This window comes from Monodon monoceros, unplaced genomic scaffold (genome assembly GCF_005190385.1).
Source record: "Monodon monoceros isolate NGI ecotype Baffin Bay Population unplaced genomic scaffold, NGI_Narwhal_1 Super_Scaffold_2, whole genome shotgun sequence".
Taxonomy (NCBI): domain Eukaryota; kingdom Metazoa; phylum Chordata; class Mammalia; order Artiodactyla; family Monodontidae; genus Monodon; species Monodon monoceros.
The window spans coordinates 12,709,729-12,723,633 of NW_021703776.1; the positions used below are offsets into that span (position 1 = coordinate 12,709,729).

General features: G+C 37.5%; 1 protein-coding gene across 2 annotated transcripts in view; it reads right to left on the minus strand.

Moving 5' to 3' along the window:
• Positions 1-13,905, minus strand: part of SUGCT (succinyl-CoA:glutarate-CoA transferase) — a 688,910-nt gene that overhangs the window by 662,623 nt on the left and 12,382 nt on the right. For both annotated transcript variants that reach the window (XM_029233791.1, XM_029233792.1), the window contains exons 4-6: positions 10,250-10,335; positions 9,134-9,184; positions 1,498-1,618 (exon numbers count right to left, since the gene is read on the minus strand). In XM_029233791.1, coding sequence (XP_029089624.1) covers positions 1,498-1,618; positions 9,134-9,184; positions 10,250-10,335 — 258 coding nt within the window. The remainder of the gene's footprint in view (positions 1-1,497; positions 1,619-9,133; positions 9,185-10,249; positions 10,336-13,905) is intronic.

A 13,905-nucleotide genomic window follows, 5' to 3' on the forward strand; every position in this document is an offset into this window, starting at 1 on the left:
TCCACAGTCCTACTCGACTCTGTAAACAACAATTCTTCTAATCGCTCAGGCCAAAACCCTACAGTCATCCTTAACTCTAGTCTTTCTCTTATACTCACATCTCATCCATCTGCAAACCTTACCCCCTTTTCTCGAAAACATTCAGAATTCTATCACTCTTTAACGACCTCGACCACTGCTACTCTAATTCAAGCCCCCATCATCTGTAGCCTGGACTATGTCAATAGCTTCGTAATTGTTCTCCCACTACCCTTGTCCTCGACAGTCTATTCTTAACACAGTAGCTAGAGTGATCCTTTTAAAAATGTCAGGTCGCATCATTCCTCTGCTTAAAACTCTCCATTAGCTTACAATCTTACTCGAAGTAAAAGCCTAATTCCTTAAGAGCAGCCCACAAGCCCTTACTAACCATCATCTTACTAACCATTATCTCCCTGATTTTCTTCCTACTACATTCCCCCTCACTCACTCTGTTTCAGCCATCCTTGCTGGTCCTCAAACAGGCCCAACACAGTCTTGCCCCAGGTCCTTTGCACTTGCTGTTCCCCTTGCCCGAAACCCTCATTGCCAATAATGATACGATTCACTCCTTTACTTCATTCAGGTCTCGGCTTAAATGTCCCCTTTATCAATGAAGACTTGTCTCACCTCCCAGTATAAAATAGACCCTCCTAACCTCATCCCCCTTGCCCTGTTTAGTTTTTCTCTTTTGACCTTATCACTACTGCACTCAAATACAAAACACAAAAGAATGTGTTTACTTATTTACTATCTATCTCCCTAATCTAGAATGTAAATCTGCTGAAGAGCATAGATATGTGTTATTCATTGCTGTATCTCAGAAGCTTAGAATACTGCCTGGCAGATCACAGGTCTGCAGTAAATATTTGGTGGATGAATTAATAAAATCTGAAAATCTTATAAATTATTCTGACAAAAGCTATTAATGTAACTTTCTATTTTAAGAATAACTTTTTAATACTGTATTCCTAATGAATAGCTAAGTGCTTATAAACTATGTAAAGATAATACAATCACTTTTTTCCCTTTAGCCTAAAGACATACTTATACACACACAAACACACACACAGAGTTCACCATCAAGGGCTGAACAATCTAAAAGACTTCATAGCACTCTTTTCCTTCAGTTGGCTTTAGCACTTTTGAATATATTGAAGCAGTATGCTGAGATCCTATGTTATCTTAAAGCCAATTAATATTTCACCTGTAATTCTACATATATTTAATAATAGTACCTTGTCAGTATTTGTGAAATATCAGTAGAAAAATTGGCAAAACTACAGGCAGACAATTCACAGAAGAAATATGAAAAATGTTCATTTAGGTTAATGTTCTTTAGTGATTAATTTTCAACAACCTAAAATGGCTCGGCAGGGAGGGAGAGCAGAAGCACCTCAAGCGCGAGGTTTCTTATATACAGAAAGAGACACAGAAACTGGAAAACCTGCCGCTGACGAGGGTGTGGTGCTGAGATACCTGTGATGGAACAGTAGACCACGTGAGGCGCTACCACGTCTATATCTTCATAGCCCAGCCCCATTGCAGACAATTTGCCAGGGACATAGTTTTCCACAAATACATCACAAACAGCTGCAAGCTGAAAGAAGAGGTGAAGATGAGTCAGACTTCTTAAGGGACTTCCCAGCTTTCAACAAATCCCCACATGATAGAATTCTAATTTCAGTAAACACAATTGATCCTCGCTTTGTAAAAGCCCAGAAAAATCACAGGAAAAGTAGAATTACAAAGTATTCTTAGATAAACACGAAGGCTCTGGTCAACTACCTGAGGTATTACTGCCAGTAAAACAATGGGTATTAAAATTTTCAGTTATTACCATGGTATTAAGTGGATTGTGCTTACATTAAATGTAAGAAATATCTAGGCTACATGGTCTATCTAAATATATTCTCAGAAGTTTAGGTAAAAAAATTAGAATATAAGTACATAAAATATACGAAAAATATCTTTTAACCCCTTTAAAATAAAACTAAATACAATGTCTTTACTACTCCATCCTTATTATGTAATATTCCTCATTACAACATGTACATATAGGCACTTAATACATGCAAACATGATTCTGAATTGCTTTCACACTTTCCAGATGCTTTCTTTCCAAAGAGTTTTAAATGTATTTAATGAACCATTAAAAAAAAAAAAACTGCTATACTATAACCCAGTAAATCAGTAACTGTCAGAAACAAAACCCCAACTCTGACTCCCAGATCACTGCAACAAGCCATCGTAAACCATAATCTTAAAATTCTTTTCAAAATTTCAATTGTGACTACATTCTTTTTTTTTTTTTTTTTTTTTTTGTTGTACGTGGGCCTCTCACTGTTGTGGCCTCTCCCATTGTGAAGCACAGGCTCCGGACGCACAGGCTCAGCAGCCATGGCTCACGGGCCTAGCCGCTCCGCGGCATGTGGGATCTTCCTGGACCAGGGCACAAACCCGTGTCCCCTGCATCAGCAGGCGGACTCTCAACCACTTGAGCCACCAGGGAAGCCCAATTCAATCATTTTTTAATTGCCATGTTGACACAGATACACTCTCACACATCAAGCTAATGTAATAGAATAAGACTCTGGACCAGGGGTGGGCAAACTTTTTTCATAAAATGTCAAAAAGTAAATATTTTAGCCTTTTTAGGCCACATACATTCCCTGTCACATGTTCTTTATTTTTCTTTAACAATCTTTAAAACTGTAAAATTCACCATGGGCTGTGCAAAAACAAACCTGATTTGGCCCACACAGTCTGCTAACCTCTGCTCTAGATGGAAAATAACTGAATTTACATAAACTTTAGAAGGAAACATCAATAAATTGAATGCCTGTTTGTTATTGTGTCACCAAATTTGGAGTGTGTTTGACTTAACAAAATTTAGGGGGAGGAGATCTTAGGAGGCATCTCAGGGAAATAAGCTGTTATCCTCCAGAGCTCCTGAAACAGGTACCAGGGGCCCAGGTGACCACCTGTCAGAAGAGGAATGATACATACATTAAGATACAAGACAGAGAGAGAGAAAGGTTTTCAAGTATGCACCCCAAATCTTAAGCCATACAGGCATCCTTTCCAAATTTCAGGTGCCAATTAACATTTGAGCTGCTTCTCACATGGGCAACTCTATGCAGTATGCCCCAGGGACAGCCCAAGTAGAGATGTGTTTATTTTTTGTTAATGGTTCTACCAAGCCTTGCTTGGAAAATGTGGAGGGAGAATGGGTGTTAGTATAAATAAAACACAAAGCTACAGTTACATTGTAATTTATTCCACATATTTTTCTGAGCTTCTATCTGCTACTTACACAGCACTCCTGCAGGCACTAAAGAAAACAAGCTGCATCAAACACATCTAGATTCTTATACCAGTCATCTCTCTGATACGTATTCTGCATGGTGCACAGTATAGTACCTTATGCAAATGACATTTGATAAATTATTTTTAATGTTAAAACTCTGTGTGGGTTCCTCAAAAAGTTAAACACAGTTAAGATATGACTCAGAGATGCCAATCCTAGGTATATACCCAAAATAATTGAAAGCAGGGACTTGAACAGGTACTTGTATCCAAATGTTCATAGCAGCATTATTCACAACAGCCAAAAGATGGAAACAACCCAAGTATCCATCAACAGACAAATAAATCCATCCAGTAAAGTAGAATATTATTCAGCCATAAAAAGGAGCAAAGTTCTGATACATGCTACAACATGGATGAACCTTGAAAACATTATGCTAAGTAAAATTAACTGGACACAAAAGTACAAATATTATATGATTTCAGTTATATGAAATATCTAGAATAGGCAAATTCATAAAGACAGAAAGTAAATTAGAGGTTATCAGAGGCTGAGGGGAGAAGGAAGTGGAGAATTATCGGTTAATGGATACAAAGTTTGTTTGGAATGATTAAACATAAAAGAAATACACAGCAGTGATGGTTGCACACAATTATGAATGTCATTAATGCTACTGAACTGTACAGTAAAAATGGTTAAAATGACATTTTATGTTATATATATTATACCACAATTTTAAAACTTTTAACTATATAGGGTATTTGTATTTTTAGATTTCTATACCATCATAAATCACATTTCAATTCACATAAAGTATTCAGATGGATCACAAACAAATTCACCGTTTCAATAAGACAAGAAAATAAATATAATGAATAAGTTATATTAATAGAAAAGTATTCAGAATGTATAAACAGAAAACATTAAAAAACAATATACATGGTGTTATCTCATGTTTATTGGAAAAAATGAGTATACAAGGACATAAAGAGATTTGATATGATACACTAAAATATTAATCTTTTTGTCCATGAGCAGATACTACTTGTATAACAACAGAAAAAAAATTTAAGCTAAAAAGAGGTGTGCTCAGAGTACCATGTAGTATAACTCTCCGAAGTTATAAGAAAAATATGGAAAAGTTAAATTTAGAAGCTAAAGACTTCCACTGATAAAGATGCCCAGTAGCTTTTTATTATTACCCAAGAACTCAATATGTATGCATTATGATACTTATTGATAAAATATCCCTAGAAAAGTGTATAGCACAGAAGTTATTCTTTGCTCCATTTTATAAATATTTATTTTAAATAAACACATACTATCTATTTACTAGATACTGATTCTTAGTGAGTCTGCCATCCAACATATTCTCCCTCCCTCTCTCTTTAGGGATATTTACCCATTTCAAGATCACGTATGTTCCCTAAAGCGTTAACTAACGCATTCGTTAAAATTCTAAGCAGTGCAGTGCTGAAATCAGAGACATCACAAACCTCCCTGAGTTACATGGATCTCCACACTATCTACAAGTAATATACAAGTCAACTGCTTCAGTGGAGACCAAACATTTATCGCATTTCCCTGATACAAGGATCTACTAGGAAATAAAGTGAGGGGGGAAGAAAGAATTGTTCCCAGTTTTGCTGGTGATCACCTCTTCCTCATCTTGGCGCTCACAGATCACCTAATAATCTATTCTAGAATCTTACCCACAATAAGAAACAAGCACAATTTTGCATGTTAGAGAACTCATCATCTTTTTCTTTTCTTCTGGGAAAAAAAATTTAGGAACAGACTGGATGAGCAAGATCAGAAATAGAGGGGAAGTGACGATAAGAATTTAACCACATTTATCAGTAAAGAAAATCATAAAATAATTTTTAAATGTATGTCAAAGAATGTCCTTACTCTTAGATGTATTCTGCAAATGCTCCTCCCCCTGAGCTATACCCCCCAGGAGATGTCTCCTGAAGGATTTAAGGACAAAGTTTCATATCTTTCACTTACTTTCAAATAGTTCAAAATCAGACACACACATACCACATGTATTCATATGTAAATAAACAAATATAGCAAAATCTTAAAACTGTTGCATCTAGGCATAGGGTAAATAAGAGTTCATTATACTACTCTTTCCATTTTTATGTATGTTTGAATTTTTCATAATAAGATGTTGGAGGAAAATAAAACCCAGGACACTGCTCTATTGGCCATGATTCACACCCACAATATGGATACTGCCATTGTCAACTAATTAACATAGAGAATTATTTGAAATATAGATGACGTGTTAGGAAGTTATCAAATCATATTGCCATGAAAATACATAGACTTTTCGAAGCAGAGCTTTCTTTTCTACACAACCTATTTTTGGTTAGCCTGGTTGACAAAGGAGTCATACTTTTTGGAGCTCTCATGTATCCAGCTGACTGCTTTGTATAATACTCTGGAACTGTATCTATAAACTAGACTCATTATATTGGCAATCATACCCACCAAGTTCTGAATACAAAGGTTGTTTTGCTACTTTTAAGACCAAAAGAGAAATCCATGCCAGAAAGAATAAAAAGACTAGGCAAAAAATAACTTTTCCTCTAGGCAGTAAGATATATAACTTATGAACTGTATAACTAGCTGAAAGCAAAAGATATGCAAAATGACTGCAGACAACCTATTAAAGTTTAATATGAGTTGAAATGTACTTTATCATTATCAGACATGAAGAGAAACCATGCCCATAATGAAACAATTTAAAATTGTTACAATCTGGTGGAGGACACAAGCAGGATCCAAAGAGAGTGAGAAAGATGTCCCAGCAAATTCATTTCTTTTGGTTAGAATTATACATGTAGGCCTAAAATACTCCAATGTACACTGACGTCTTAGGAGCAAGAGTTATGAATTCCACCTGACACTGCCCCATTGAAAAACCCTAATGAACTTGTAAAGTATTTGTTAAATCAAATCTAAAACCTTCACTATTCAGGATAAAATATCAAAATGTTCTGAAATGGAAGCAAATAAGCAGGAACTGTGAACACTGAACGTGGAACTGAGAAACATAAACCAGAAAGAGAAGAATTAAGCACAGTCTCCTAGATGATTCATCATCATCACCATCATAACAACTACTGAAAAGATAAAAAGAAGGGCCTGACACTACTGGGCACACACCCTGAGAAAACCATAACTCAAAAAGAGTCCTGTACCACAATGTTCACTGCAGCTCTGTTCACAGTAGCCTGGAGATGGAAGCAACCTAAGTGTCCAGCAACGGATGAATGGATAAAGAAGATGTGGCACATATATACAATGGAATATTACTCAGCCATAAAAAGAAACGAAATGGAGCTATTTGTAATGAGGTGGATGGACCTAGAGTCTGTCATACAGAGTGAAGTAAGTCAGAAAGAGAAAGACAAATACCGTATACTAACATACATAGATGGAATTTAGGGAAAAAAAAATGTCATGAAGAACCTAGGGGTAAGACAGGAATAAAGACACAGACCTACTAGAGAATGGACTTGAGGATATGGGGAGGGGGAAGGGTAAGCTGTGACAAAGCGAAAGAGTGGCATGGACATATATACACTACCGAATGTAAAATAGATAGCTAGTGGGAAGCAGCCGCATAGCACAGGGAGATCAGCTCGGTGCTTTGTGACCACCTAGAGGGGTGGGATAGGGAGGGTGGGAGGGAGGGAGACGCAAGAGGGAAGAGATATGGGAACATATGTATATGTATAACTGATTCACTTTGTTATAAAGCAGAAACTAACACACGATTGTAAAGCAATTATACTCCAATAAAGATGTAAAAAAAAAAAAAAAAAAAAAGAAGGGCCTGAGAATGAAGACAATGGGAGTTGAGTCCAAGATGAGGGTCGCTGCCATAGACAAACAAGGCAGGGTGGGCTTCCTTCATGGCACAGTGGTTGAGAATCTGCCTGCCAGTGCAGGGGACACGTGTTCAAGCCCTGGTCTGGGAAGATCCCACATGCCGCGGAGCAGCTAAGCCCGTGCACCACAACTACTGAACCTGTGCTCTAGAGCCTGCGAGCCACAACTGAGCCCACATGCCACAACTACTGAAGCCTGCGTGCCTAGAGCTGGTGCTCCGCAACAAGAGAAGCCACTGCAGTGAGAAGCCCACACACCACAACGAAGAGTAGCCCCCGCCTGCCACAACTAGAGAAAGCCCGGACGCAGAAATGAAGACCCAATGCAGCCAAAAATGAAAAAATAAAATAAATAAATTTATTTAAAAAAAAAACAAGGCAAGGCAATAATAACAGAGAACAATTTAGAAAAATCATATTAAGTTGCAACTGAAAAATAAAATAAAAACAAGCAAACAAACCGAAGTTATGCTATAGAAAAGATGTAGGAAAACAGGACAGTGAGATCAGGACAATTATCAAGCTTTGGGTTCAACATATATCTAGTAAAATTCTAAATTTGTTCGATTGATCCAACAGAACCAGAGCGGATGATCACTGATTCTGATCTTAATAATTAGAAGACGTTATTTTTCAATCAGCCAGATGATAAGGAAAGAAGCATCAGAGCAATGAAGCTAAAATTGATACTTTGATATAAAACAAATTTGGGGATTTGGTTCTCTAATCAAGGAGATTTACATCCATTACATTTGACTTCAAACTTTTTTTTTTTTTAATTTAATTTATTTATTTATTTATGGCTGTGTTGGGTCTTCACCACTGCGCACGGGCTCTTTCCATTTGCGGTGAGCGGGGGCACGGGCCTCTCATGGCAGTGGCCTCCCCTGCTACGGAGCGCGGGCTCTAAGTGCAGGCTCAGTAGTTGTGGCGCACGGGCCCAGCGGCTCCGTGGCATGTGGGATCCTCCTGGGCCAGGGCTCGAACCTGTGTCCCCTGCCTTGGCAGGCATATTCTTAACCACAGCGCCACCAGGGAAGCCCTAGACTTCAAACTTTAACAAGAATGGCAAACAAGTTTTATCTCACATGATGAATCCACCTTCATGTGCACCGGGAACAATAATAATAGTTAATGCTGAATGAGTGCTGACTATGACTATGGCAGGCACCCTTCTTCACATTTTACACAATATTAACTCAATTCTAACAACCCTAAGAAGTAGGTATTATTACTGTCCCCATTTTGCTAATAAGGGAACTGAGGCATAAAGAAGTTAAGTAACCTGCCTGAAGTCACATGGCTAGTAAGTAAAGAAGGCAGAATTTGAATCCCAGCAGTAGAACACTGGGGTGTTCCCCTAACCATTGTGCTGGCCCCTCAAGGAAAGATGCCAAGATCAGGTCTGCACACATCAGCCATCTGAATAGGTGTTAGAAAAACCTTGGGCTCTACAGTGATGTAGACCTAGGGTTCAAACTTCAGCTCCTCCCTTTACTAGCTATGTGATCTTTAGACAATCACTCAAGCCCCTTGAGACTCATTTCACCTCTTGTGAAAATGAGGATATAACACTTCATTTACAAGGAAAATTCTGAAGATTTGAGAAGATAATACGAATAAAGTACCCAGGCCTAAGAGCTGATGCAGGGCAGGCACTCGGTCAATGGACACTAGTGCCATAACTGAACACTCTGACACGATGGAGAAATGTTAAACACAATATACCAGAAATTATAAAGCAAATTATACTTAGTATAAAAACGAAGTTAAACTCAAATGGCACTTACAGCAAAATTTCAGATTGCCAATGAAATAATGTTTTAAAATATTTTTACTCATATTCAAATCCCTAATTACAACCCAGGTGACAAGATGCCTTCTATAGAGCATACTGTACCTCTTTGATGATTTTCACCCCTTTTGGATCCTTGATATTAACAGCTATACTCTAAAAATTAAAAATATATATATTAAAATAGTATCTTAAAAATTTTTCTTATTGTTGACAGTTCAATAAGAGAGCCATTCATATTACAGATTTCTCCTCTTAAAGTAAATGCATTTTCCTCACGAAGAAACATTTAAATAATTTCTACTGATTTTATTTTCAATTCGGATATGTTAGGATGATAGTAAGGATTATAGTAAAAATTTTTCAAATAATAATACCAAATGTAGGCAATTAGCAATCTCCAAAAGAATAACAAATGTAACAAATCAACTGATTCCTCACTTTAATAAAATTATTTCCATTAAAAACCATTATAGGGCTTCCCTGGTGGCACAGTGCTTGGGAGTCCGCCTGCCGATGCAGGGGACACGGGTTCATGCCCCGGTCCGGGAAGATCCCACATGCTGCGGAGCGGCTGGGCCCATGAGCCATGGCCGCTGAGCCTGCGCATCCAGAGCCTGTGCTCCACAACGGGAGAGGCCACAGCAGTGAGAGGCCCGCGTACCGGGAAAAAAAAAAAAAAATTATAAATTCTCAAAAAATGTTTTAAGTTAGTAGAGAAGGAAAATTAATAAAAAGCTCTACTGTTTCTACTTGGTAACTGGTGAATGAATAAAATAAAATAAAATTTCACCTTATTGGGAATATTACAAAATATCTACAAAAAGGCATAGAAATAAACAAACCACAATGATATCAAAAGTTTTGTTATTACAAGAGAATTACACAGGGCTTCCCTGGTGGCGCAGTGGTTAACAATCTGCCTGCCAATGCAGGGGACGGGTTCAAGCCCTGGTCCGGGAAGATCCCACATGCCGTGGAGCAACTAAGCCCGAGTCACAACTACTGAGCCCGTGCGCCTAGAGCCCGTGCTCCGCAACAAGAGAAGCCACCACAATGAGAAGCCCGCGCACTGCAACAAAGAGTAGCCCCCGCTCACCGCAACTAGAGAAAGCCCGTGTGCAGCAACGAAGACCCAAGGCAGCCAAAAATAAATAAATTACTTTTTTTAAAAAAAGAGAGAATTACACAAAGAAAGCAAAAAGGGGATAATATTCTTACTTTTTTATTTCGGTTAACACTGAGAAAATAAGTACTTTCTGTCCCCACAAAAGGTGGACCCCAAGTTCGTGTATCATCACCAGCTCCTGAAAACAATAGTATGAACTATTTAACCTTGAAACATCATGAGACATTTCAAATCAACAGGCTTACTCATATGTAAGTTCACAGATGTCTAAACAAGATCAGCGGAATTAGCAACCTAAAGTGGCCTTGGGACCTTGTTAGAACTGCCCAAACTCTTTACCTGTTCATGTAAATCACTAAATCCTCCCATAGCTTCTTTCACTAAAATCCATCCCTGAAAGTCAGAATCCAGAAGGGAATATCCTACTGGCAGTCTTTAGATTTAATAAATGGCAAGTCTGAGGGGGAAAAAAATTACTCTCCTACTTCAACAAACAAGTCAGCTCTTTCAGTGTTTTTAGCATTAAATGTGCAAACAAAATGTGGGGTCTACAAAATATTTTTGTTAAATACAATTTAAATCAGGATAATGATAAGTAAGTCTTTATGATAAAGTGGTATCTGAGGCTAGGTATAAAACAATGATAAATAAATCTATTTTTTAAATTCTGTAGCAATAAATCAGAAAAAGCAAAATAAGCTACTGAATAGCAAATGTCAATAATTTAAGATGCTATTTAGAATAAAATTTTAGTAGTCTAGGTCTTGCTTCAAAGTAAAAGTTTAAAAACATCAAAAATAGGGTATTTTATTCTAAACATCCACTTCAAATGATTCTGAAAAGTACTTGTGTTTGATTCAAAGATAACACTATCAAGTTACAGAAAAAAAGTTTTCTTTGCACAAAAAGCAAACAATGTAGATGGAGCTCAGAAAGTGAATCAACAATTAATAGGCACAAATTAGTATCACTTAAATTAAGATTTTTATAAGTTCTGATTAAATATTGATATTAGAAACTAATCACTACCTAAGTATTACTAGCCCCCAATAAGAGAGAATTTGTGAATATGGGTTAAAGTTTAAATTCTAATCTCATTTAAATGATATAATTAATTTATTAGCCCATTAGACCTTACCCACTGAAACTGATAAAGAAAAACAGACACAGCCTTTTAGAAAACAAAACAGAAGCTAAAGAATAGACTCCTTTACTAAAAACAAAAAACTAAAAACCTCACAAGAGAAAGCGAGAACACAGGACAGAGGAGAAAAGAAGCATTAGTTCTAACTGGGGATGAACTGATAAACAACACAAAGCAATAAATAGTAAGTATCAAACTGAACAGCATGCTCAAAACGTCAGGGGAAAAAATAAACTACAAGAGTCCACAAAGACAATCTCCTAGTAATAAACCGGTTATAGGCTTCACGGAAAAATGTATGTGTGAATCTGGATCTTCAAGATCAGATAGGACCTCCCAGAGGCTGGAGAGAGTCCAGCCACTTCCATTTTTTTGAAGGTCTCAATACATTAAATTTAAAAAAAAATTTGTTTTTAAGAGAGCAATGTCAAGATAAGGCTAAAAGTAGAGAGCTTATTTTAAATGTTTACATTCATCTCTTGGGTGGAAATAATGTCAGAAATCTAAACTGGAGGCCTACATGGCTTTCCTGCCCCACCTGGTCCTGGTGTATAACCTGGGTTTAAGAGACGCGGAAGGATAGGATATGTGCTGACGGCCCATGAAATGAAATAAGGGTTAAAGGTCACAAACTGGTAAAACTGGCAATTTGAGAGACATGTTTTATTTGACCCACACACAACTTAAAGTTTTTAAATATCTGCCATGATTTCAAAATCTAGAGATAGTATATAAAAATTCAGACTGCCTTTCTTATATGATATTTCAACACATTCATCCATTCAGCAAATAGTTATTGGGTGCCTACTATGTCACAAACACTGCTCTCTGCAGAGCAGACACAGCAGTGAACAAAGACCAACATCCCTGCCCAGGTATGCCTGCCTCCTGGTGACAACACTGGAATAACAGCAGCATCACTGGCTGCCCAGCCCACTTCATTCATTTAGGTTACCTGCCTGGCCCTGCAGGCATAGCGTTTACACCCACCGAAAGACTCTAAAAAGAGAAGAAAAAAATATACTTAAGCTTGATACGCTCTTTGATTACTCAAATAAGAATAATCTAGTCCCAAGTCAGAAAACTACAACGAAATTTAATTTAAGAACTGAGGAAGTGGACACTAAAAGAGACTGAAATGTGAAAATACTGCCAAGGGACTTTTCTTCATATCTGTTGAATAACTATCTCGAAAAAACAAAATATATAATATGAACATTAAAACATACTGAGCAGAAGGGTTAAAGGAGAGAGACCAATTAGTAAGAAAAAGAGCAATGAACATCTGCTAGGAACAAAGCTTGATGCCTAGTGTATGGCTATGGGACATAATAAAGGCCTAGACTAAGGAAAGGGTCCCCCAGTGTGGAAATGAAAAAGTACAAAGGAGAAACAGAACTAAGCAAACAGGGATTAGTGATTTCTAAAATTAATAAAAATAAAGTCATTCCCTCAGTATTCATGAGGGACTGCTTCCAGCACCCGCTGAGGACACCAAAATTGGCAGATGTTCAAGTCCCATAATTGGCCCTCCATATCCACCAGTACAGCATCCGCAGATTCAACCAATCTCAGATCATAAAAGTACCCAATCTGTGGCTGGCTAAATCCATAACTGCAGAACCCGTGGATACGAAGGGCCAACTGTACAAATATTTAACCTAGTGATCAAATGAAATAGCAACAGAAATCATATTGGCTATTCTATCGAGAAATGGAAGACCCAATGCTTGAAATTAGAAAGTATGTGGTATTAAAACTGGATAGCAATGTGAAAATTAGAAGTTTTGTGGTACCTGTAAAAGAAAAAAAAAGATGTTCAGCTAGAAAGTAAACATTATTCAGCATGTATCCAGCAATGACCAAAAGTGATAAATATCACTGACTGGATAAATGAAGCATTATCTCTGGAAAGCAGGATTCACCAGGCTCTTCTATCACCTGGAGCCTGACAAGCACAGGGCCAGATAAATATAAAATATATAACATTCCCCATGCTGATCAGAGAATCTTCTGCTAACTGCTTTGGCCTCTTAAGAAGATCTATGTAGCAGAAAGTTGAATCTTCTAGATCATGCGTTCTACTTTATAGAGTTTAATCACTTATGGTAAATTAATATGTTGATGTAATTATAAACTAGTTTCTTATGGGTCTTATAGATACATGTACACTATTCAAGGCTAGACCATTTTCACTAATTTGGGAATTCTGTTCCAGATCCATAAGCAACAGATCTTGAAGAATAAATAATAATGCTAATTTCTTGCCTTCCCTTCGTCCCCCAGTGAGGGAAGGCGGCCAGGCCCACTCTAACCTCAGTCTCAGCAGCAAGGCTTGTGTGGGGCTCAGAAGGGCCAGGATCAGAGCTGAGTGTCTGGATATTCCTTACTAGCTGTGTGACCGTGGACAAATCCCTTGACCTCTCTGTGTCTCTGTCTTCTTATTTATAATCTAGGAATAATAACAGCTCACAGGCTGTTGTAAAGACTGAATAAATTAATACAGGCAAAGTGCTCAGAATTGTGCCTGGCACTAACCGTTGTTAGCATCATCATTATTTATGTGTTGCACATCAGTTTCTACCAGAGGCTTCCAGGTGCATG